Source organism: Musca vetustissima, unplaced genomic scaffold, assembly GCF_032173495.1.
Source record: "Musca vetustissima isolate MV318-11 ecotype Yass unplaced genomic scaffold, APGP_CSIRO_Mvet_v1 utg178187, whole genome shotgun sequence".
NCBI lineage: Eukaryota > Metazoa > Arthropoda > Insecta > Diptera > Muscidae > Musca > Musca vetustissima.
Genome location: NW_026880667.1, coordinates 1 through 9626, shown reverse-complemented (window position 1 = coordinate 9626; position 9626 = coordinate 1). Strand labels below are relative to the sequence as shown.

The window sequence follows — 9626 nt, the reverse complement described above, 5'->3', positions numbered from 1 at the left end:
ACGAAATAATAATTTGTAATCGTTGTCTTTTCATACTTTTCTTTGACTTGCAATTGAAATATTTTCTTCCAACAGTGTCTTTCATTCAAACAGCTGATTTCCTAATGTTTCACATACGATAATAGAGCGCGTCCTATTAGGAAAAAATACATATGTAATTGCATATCGTTTTGACACATTGAAATTTCCGTATGTTTCACATGACGAGTTCGATTTCCATATGTAAAAAAGTGACAGCACATATGTAAAATACATATCGTGTAAAAACACCATTAGACCATAGTAGCATCTGTTGGCCATCACAATTCTTTTCCGAATTTTAAAACTGATGTCATTCGTTTTATTTATAGCGGGCCAAGGAATATAAAATCTTTAACTACCTCGAAGCTGTAGTTCTCAAGTTTCACAGTTGGTCCGAGTCTACAGGACGTCTTGGGCGTTGATACCATCAGCTTGGTCTTTTCGCCGTTTATTGCCAGAACCACTTTGGCACACTCTTTTTCAATTTGTTCAAAGGTAGCTGTTACCGCTCGCAATGTTCGACCCATTATATCGATGGCATCGGCGTAGGCGAGTAACATTAGTTGCTTGGAGTACAGAGTGCCATTTCTGTTCACCTTTGCGTCTCGTATGACCTTTTCAGCATGATGTTAAATAGATCACACGACAAACTGTCACCTTGTCTGAATCCTCGTTCGGTATTGAAGAGCTCCGATAGGTCCTTTCCTACTTTAACTGCTTACCTTGTGCCAATTAAAGTTATCCTGCGTAGCCGTATTCATTTTGCAGGAATGCCGAACGTAGACATGGCTTTAAAGACCTCTGAACGGATAGGGCTGTCGAATGCGACTTTATAGTCGACAAATAGGTGGTATGTGTCGAATTGTTTTTCGTGGGTCTTTTCCAGGATATGGCGCAGATTGAAAATCTGGTCAATGGTGGATTTGCCAGATCTGAAGCCGCATTGGTATGGTCCAAAGCCTTCGGTTTGGTGTTTTACTTGTTGGTAAAATTTCCTGTTCATTCTGACTCCTGAACATCTCGATTTGCTCACGCTCACGCTGCAAACACAACAGGTAGGCCTCGGCTACCTGTTGTGATTGCTGCTTTTCGACGTCGATTTTCCGTGTTGTGTTAGACCGCACATTTGCTGCACAAGGTAATGGTCCTAATCGATATTCGCTCCTCGGATCGATCGGACATCTAAAATACTGGATGAATGCCTTCCGTCTATCACAACATGATCAATTTGATTTCTCGTTCCTTGGTCAGGAGAGAATCAGGTGACCTTGTGTATATCGAGATGCTTGAATCAGGTGCTGCTAACTACAATGTTTTTTGCTGCGGCGAAGTTAATCAACCTCATGCCGTTTTCGGATGTTTCTTCATGAAGGCTGAATTTTCCGACGGTGGGGCTAAATATATTTTCCCTTCCGATTTTTGCATTAAAATCTCCTAGGAGAATTTTAATGTCATGGTCAGGGCAACGGTCATATGCAGTTTCTAGGCGCTCGTAAAATATGTCTTTGGTCTGTTCATCTTTATCTTCGGTCGGAGCATGGGCGCAAATGAGACTGATGTAGAAGAACTTCGCTGTTATACGAATTATAGAAATTCATGTCTCGTTTCATGGCAGATATAATACAGGGCGTAATCATCTTACGCCAGTCCCTTTCCATAGCATTTCCTATAAGGCAATAGGATGGGCTTTGAAATGTACGCACAACACGTTTTCAGTGACAATAATGTTTAACATTTTAAAGTTCCCAGCCTCTATAATCTATAAATATAAGTTGTAGCATCAGTAGATATAACATAAGAACCAAGAGGATAAAAAAATTTAGATATTTATTACATTTAATTTTATTGACCGTAAGTCCGGATTAAAAAATAAGTATGTCTGTACATAGCAATTATGAATATAATTGTCCATCTTAAATTTTATGGAATTTATTTTTTAAAAAATTTCAAATTGATAGATGAGTTCCGAATTAATTATTAATTTCTCTCATTATTAATTTCTCAAAAGAGACTACCTTCTGCAATTATGCCATGGGAGTAATCGATTTGATTTATTTATTACATATCGATTTATTTGATTTATTTATTACATATTGTTACGTTCTTGGGTTTTACTAAATCCCGTGTAGACGTTGTTTTATTTCCCGATACAATTCGTACCAAATAAAAACGCAGGTTCTTTCGGATTACGATTATTACAATGATTTTATTCACACAACTTTACTTTGCACTTTACTTTACACGACGGTTTCAATTCGCGATCTGATTCACAACTGACTCACTGCCTTTCCATTCCCTCTATTTATATGAGCCCTGCCTGTCGCTACAGAAGTTTCTAGACGATCTGGTAACACCTAGATCACGAACAATCTACCAATGCAACAAACACATTGAGTAACAATAACAACAACAAACTTACTGAGTGAACAATAACAACAACAAACTTGAGTAAACAAACTTACAATAACAACAACACATATACAGGCGAGGGAATAACAAAGAAAGAGGAATAACAACAACACATATACAGGCGAGGGAATAACAAAGAAAGAGGAATGACGTTTAACAAGAATTGTACGACAATAACAAAATAGAAAATGAAAGAGGAAATGGAAGGATGTAGAAAAATCTATACAGTGGTTGTTGTTGTGAAGTTATTCAAATAAACTGCGTAGTAGAAATTTACGTTACAATTCAAATTCTTAAATTAACGGAATTCATCTAAATTAACTTAAATCTAAAGTTATATTCGTAACATTGCCCCCCGCTTAAGCCTGTTCGTCCCGAATAGGCACAGTTCCCGTTCCGTAGGGGGTCAGCCGCTCCAAATGTACAACTTTCATCTTCGACCTGGGACTGTCGCTCCTCTGGATGCGATAAACGACGTCATTTATTTTCGTGACAATCTTGTAGGGTCCTTCCCAGTGCGTTTGCAATTTGGGGCATAGTCCTTTCTTTCGTTGTGGGTTGAACAATAGTACCAGTTGCCCTTCTTGAAACCCATCGGTATTTGCCGCTCGATCGTACCTTGCCTTCATGCGGTTGCTAACCATTTTTATTCGATGTCGGACTGCATCGTGGACTTTACTAAAAGAGTTTTGGCTGTCTTCATCTTGGTTCACATCGTCGTTTGGGGTAGCGCCGAATATCAAATCGCCAGGTAGCTTTAATTCATTTCCGAACAGAACTTTGGCTGGGGTCCGGGATGTGGAATTATGAATGGCCGATCTATAAGCCAATAAAAACTTTGGAATATGCTCATCCCAGTCTCGTTGGCCACTGTCCACCACTTTCCGTAGATGTTCTTCAAGGGTGCGATTGAATCTTTCCACCATGCCATCTGATTGTGGATGTAGGGGCGTCGTTCTGGTTTTCCTAATTCCGTAGGAGTCACACATTTCCTTGAAGATCGCTGATTCAAAATTCCTACCTTGATCGGAATGAACCTCAGATGGAACACCATAGCGACAAATCCAATTTTTGCTGAACACATCCACAATTGTCCTGGCTTCTTGATTTGGGATAGCATAAACCTCCGGCCATTTTCTGAAGTAATCCATGACCACTAAGACATACCGGTTCCCAGAGTCGCTTGTGGGGAACGGTCCAGCTACATCCATTGCGATTCTTTCAAAAGGGGCTCCTGAATTATACTGCTGCATGTAGCCTCGACTCTTCCGTGTTGGACCTTTAGCTTTTATGCACCTTTCACAATTGGCGATCCAGTCGGCAATGGATTTTTGACAGCCGACCCAGTAGAATCTCTGCTTTACCTTTTCAGCGGTCTTTGCTATGCCAAGATGTCCTCCACTTGGCCCATCGTGAAACTCCGACAAGACATCTCTTATTTTGGAGTCTGGGACGACGATCAAGTTCCGGTGAGATTTACGGTCCTCACTTTCCCATTTGCGATATAGGCAGCCATCCATTATAAGTAGACTGTCCCACTGGGCCCAATAGGATTTTAAAAGAGGGCTTTCGGAGGTAATTTCTTTGCGACTAGGTCGCTTGCCCGTTTCTATGGCCGAAATTATTTTGCCCAGAATGGGATCTCTTCGTTGTTCCGTCGACCAATCTTCTCCCGACTCAAACTGCAATCGTCGGACATCCACGATATTCTCTTTGCGCTCAGCCTTTGAGCAGTGGATGTATTCTACCTTGCATGGCCGACGAGACAGGGCATCAGCATTACCGTGTTTTCCGCCTTCTCTGTGCTCGATTCTGTTTAACGGTGACTCATTGGTGGACTGTTGAGCCATTCTTCTACCATCTTTCGTTAGAGGTGGTGACGATGACCTGGATCGTTTGCGCTTAGCTCTGCATTCGCGCGCAATATGACCTGCTTTATCGCAGTTGTAGCATCTAACCCTGGGCTTAGTCATCCCTACTAACTTTGTTTCTTCTATTACCCGCCTCATGGCGTCCTTGATCAAGTTAACGAGAGATTTGTGTTCGCAACATTCGGTCTCCAGTTGGCGAATCTTGTGGGTCTGGGGCTTAACAATTATTCTTGCCATCTCTTGGGCAAGGGCAAACGACACAGATTCGGCAAACGACGCTTTTGGTGACGCATATGTTGCACATTTAATCTCAGGGTCACGTATGCCATTCACAAAGGTTTCGATTTTCATACGGTCCAGCAATGGGTGATTCTCTCCTGGATACGCCATTAGCACCAAACGTTCCACCTCAGCTGCAAAGTCTTGTAGCGTCTCGTTTGCCCTCTGTACTTTTCCCCTTAGTTCCATAAGGTAGATGTTTTGTTTATGTTCGCCACCGTACTTACGTTCCAGTGCAGCAATAACATCTTCATAGTTATTCCTAGAAGCGACAGGAATACTCTGTATAACATCAGCAGCACTGCCCTTCAATGCCAGAAGTAATGCAACCGCTTTGTCGCTGTCGTTCCACGAATTTCTAGAAGCCACTGTCTCGAACTGTAACTTGAAAACATTGAATGACGTAGAGCCGTCGAATACAGGAGGTTTTATTTTTAGTGTGTTATCAGGAACTCGCACCGGACCACCTTTGATTTCCAGTTCCGACATTTTCTTCTCCAGATTCGTAAACCTGTGGTCGTGGGCCAGAAATTTCTCATCCACAGACAGAATCTTCTCGTCAACCGACTGCACTTTCTTATCCAACTCTTTAATTTGGATCTCCACGGTTTCCACTCTCCTTCCAATATCTTCTGTAATGTTTTCGAGTTTCTCGTTCATTACTCTCGAATTTTCGTCAAACATTCTACAATTCTCTGCCTTGAGTTCATCTAACTTTCTGGAATTCTCTTCGAACATACGTCTCGTGTTTTCTTCTAACTTTCTGGAATTCTCTTCGCTTCTTCTGGAATTTTCCTCAAACTTTCTGGCATTCTCTTCGAACATTCTAGCCAGCATTTCTCTCAAATCGCCAACCCTGGCAGCTACTGACGAGACTTCCCCACCGTTGGATTCGCCCATTTCCGATAAATCCACTTCATCCTTGCTGTCAAACTCATATGTATCGATGTTCATACCACGGCGCTCGAACTCATCCAACAGACGTTTTTGTAGCTCAGCCTTGTTGCCAGTAGAGGACAATTCCAATTTATTGAGCTCCTTCTTCAAGTCTTCCACTCGTAGATCCTTAAACTTCATCGTAGTATTATCGTAATCTCACTTCCGACACCAATTGTTACGTTCTTGGGTTTTACTAAATCCCGTGTAGACGTTGTTTTATTTCCCGATACAATTCGTACCAAATAAAAACGCAGGTTCTTTCGGATTACGATTATTACAATGATTTTATTCACACAACTTTACTTTGCACTTTACTTTACACGACGGTTTCAATTCGCGATCTGATTCACAACTGACTCACTGCCTTTCCATTCCCTCTATTTATATGAGCCCTGCCTGTCGCTACAGAAGTTTCTAGACGATCTGGTAACACCTAGATCACGAACAATCTACCAATGCAACAAACACATTGAGTAACAATAACAACAACAAACTTACTGAGTGAACAATAACAACAACAAACTTGAGTAAACAAACTTACAATAACAACAACACATATACAGGCGAGGGAATAACAAAGAAAGAGGAATAACAACAACACATATACAGGCGAGGGAATAACAAAGAAAGAGGAATGACGTTTAACAAGAATTGTACGACAATAACAAAATAGAAAATGAAAGAGGAAATGGAAGGATGTAGAAAAATCTATACAGTGGTTGTTGTTGTGAAGTTATTCAAATAAACTGCGTAGTAGAAATTTACGTTACAATTCAAATTCTTAAATTAACGGAATTCATCTAAATTAACTTAAATCTAAAGTTATATTCGTAACAATATGTTTAAAAAACATAAAATAATTACGAACAAATCTGCAAGCTAAATTATGAAGGGAATAGGGGAAAAATAAATATTTTAATAAATATACGCAACACTTTGTTATTTTCATTCCAGACGAATTTAGAATTAGAGTTTTATATCTTACAGTAGATAATCAAACAAGAGTCAATAAATATATAAAGGGACCCACCCCTTTGTATATGTGTGTGATTGACTAGTGTGTGGTTAACTCTCCAATCATTTTTCCAAAAAAATCACATTTTGAGTCGTAAATTCAACAGACAACTTCAAAAATGAATAAAATTCACCAGATTGAAAGGGTTTCATTTTCAAAATCAAAACTATTTTGATATTCTTCACGCATTGTGTGTGTCACACATACATAAATAAAACGCACTATAGACCAAATTGTTCTTTTACTAACTGACTCAAGATCCATCTAGTTACCCCTACAATAATCGGGCTTTTTGTTTGGATTCAGTGGATTCCGTCCGAATTTCGACCTGGGTATCCCTATATCGATTATTTTTATTTTGATTATGCTTTATCAGTTTCGTTTTGAGACCCATTTCATCTAATTCCGTAAGCCGACGAAGTTAGAAGAGAACGCCGGCGATTTCGAAAATGACGGCATTGTTATCTGTCTTCTACCACAGCGTAAATAAATAAATGCCAAAATAAAAGAATAAATATGCTTGATTTTGAAGCAAAACGGAATGCTCTGTTTGCATGTCTTGATGATGCCAGCAGTGAACTAAAGGGTACCAGTTTGGATCAAACAAATGCGATGAAAAATCCCCTGAAGCGCAGCTCGTCTGGCGATACAGAACTGGTGTACAGAAATTCCAGCAAAAGCCCACATAAAAATGTGTCTTCTGTCGACCGTGCCCTCAAGAATCTGCGTGGTAAAGAGAGTATATTCAAAAAACCAGAACTTCCCATATCGAGATGTCTAAAGCCTCGATCATTGCCAGATTTTAAGGTATGTATTGGAACGATATGTATTTGTAGTGGCCTATTATATTTGTTATTGTTGTATTCTGATTTTCAGGTAAATCCTCACAAATGGAAGAAATACTCTTTGGAAGATGTTGACATATCAGATCACACAAATACATCGGCTGCATTTGAATTTCTACGAGAAATTGATGCTCGCAAGGAAACTGATGATGATGGTGTTAGCGAAGACCGAGAAACTATATTGACAAAGAAAATTGAGTTTAAAAAATCCAGTAAAATAAATCGTAACATTAAGACATTGCAATCGCAAGAACAACAGGACGTAGAAGTAGATTCACCAAAGTTGAAGGGATCAAAGCTGGTAATGCCCGAATATGTTATTGGTGGTTCGAAGAAAAAGGTAGCCAAGGCGAAGAATACAAAACAAGACAGAGCTGCGGGCAAACTAAAGTTATCACATTTACAGGAAGAAGACGAAGATGATGAATAATTATTTCATTGATATGATTTGTTAAACTGAAATCACAGATTTAGGTTTTATTTTACTAGCATAGTACGTTTTAAAGGTGTAAAACTTATTTTTATATTTATATCATTATTATGTTATGTAAAAACTATAAACCTGTAGTAATGAAAACCTTCAACCATCCGAGTTTGTGAACGTGTTTGAAAGGAGATACATTTTGGTGATATATCTGTCTTAAAAAATATTTAAATAGACACAATAAATTGCAAAGATGTTTGAAATTGAAAACAGAACATGTTGGCATATATTGTGGAATAACCCTTGCATTACGATGATAAAAAGTTTGTAAAAAATATGTTGGAAACCTATATGTTTTTAATGCGCAATGTATATCATCTGAATGTAGGACAAAGTACATTCAGATTTAATAGTACAATTACATTTTACTGTATTTGTCAAATCTGAGAATATAAATTGTCAATCCCTATGTATATATGTATGTCAATCCTCATTAAGGAGGTTAACACGAAAAAAGTTCTAAAGAATAAAACATTTTCTACAAAGAATCAACATATATATATATATATATATATACATAGTGGATAATATTTACGTTTAGACGGAGATTGTTTTGTTTCTTTCTTATAAACAAAGGCAATAATCGAATTCAGAATTTAATATATTTGAAAATTACATTTTTTACAGTGGATAAATTTAATTTAAATTGTTTTCTTTTGACGGAGATTCCGTTTTATTCTTATAAGCCGAACATGGTAATAATGGTGGTGGTACGCGTAACTTTTTGTTGGACGTTCGGCTTAACCGCTCACTTTCTGAACTGTTGCAGTTATTTAAAGTGAGGCTGCGTGGTGGTGCATAATGAGTTCGGACCGTTTGTGTTAGTTGTGGCGTATAATCCACTGACATATACGTACTGACATCTGATGTATTACTACTGCTCTTATTACGAGCCCCATAACGATATTTTGGATGGACCTGGTGGATTGGTGGTTTCATATATCGTACCTGTTCCAATCGTCGATCGTGGTACGCAACATATTCCTTTAATTTCCTAATGCGTTCAAGTTCTTTCTCTTTAGTTTGTCTCAGTTTTCGTTGTAGTTCTTGAAATCCTTGTAGTTCGGCGGTGACTTTTAGAACAGCCGCATCATTTGTTCTGTACAAATGGATGCCAATACTACGCTCTTGATCGTAATGACATTTTACAACCTTCTGATATTGGCGATAAACCTTAATTGGATCATCGAAATATTAACCCATTGGTGTAAGGCATTGTAAGGTTTCTAACAAACAATACACGTTGGTTGCAGACATTGTTGACAGATAATGTGGCCACAGCGTGATATATAGAATGGATGAGCGTATTCCGATTTACGAATGCAAGACTAATATCAGATAAATCCGTTCAGCCGTTCCCGAGTTTTAACGAGACTAACGAACAGCAATTCATTTATATATATATATATATATATATACCAGTAAGGAAAATAGTAAAGTCGGACTGGCCCGACTATACGATACCCTTCACCACGTTGGGTATATTCTACGTATGTATCCGAACAGACGACGCGTTTTTGTTATATATCTATATTTGAACCGATTTTAGGGAAACTTGCCAGAGACTAAATTATATTACATCAGAACGTTGTGTCAATCGGCCTAGCTATGGATCTTTTCACGAAGCTTAGCAACAACATTTTAGACTTAATTCAGTACCCTATACCAAAATGCATGCAAATCGAAAGGTATAAGGGACGAACGAAAATATATACGCTATACCAAAATTCGTGCAAATTAAAAAAATTTCCAGGGCTTTGGTG

General features: G+C 38.5%; 1 protein-coding gene across 1 annotated transcript; it reads left to right on the top strand.

Annotated features, from left to right (window-relative positions):
• Nucleotides 1-7050: 7050 nt before the first annotated feature.
• On the top strand, nucleotides 7051-7809 carry LOC133326425 (uncharacterized). Its single transcript, XM_061535076.1, has 2 exons — nucleotides 7051-7341; nucleotides 7411-7809. The coding sequence occupies exons 1-2, from the start codon at nucleotides 7051-7053 to the stop codon at nucleotides 7807-7809; spliced, it is 690 nt and encodes a 229-aa protein (XP_061391060.1).
• Nucleotides 7810-9626: the final 1817 nt, after the last annotated feature.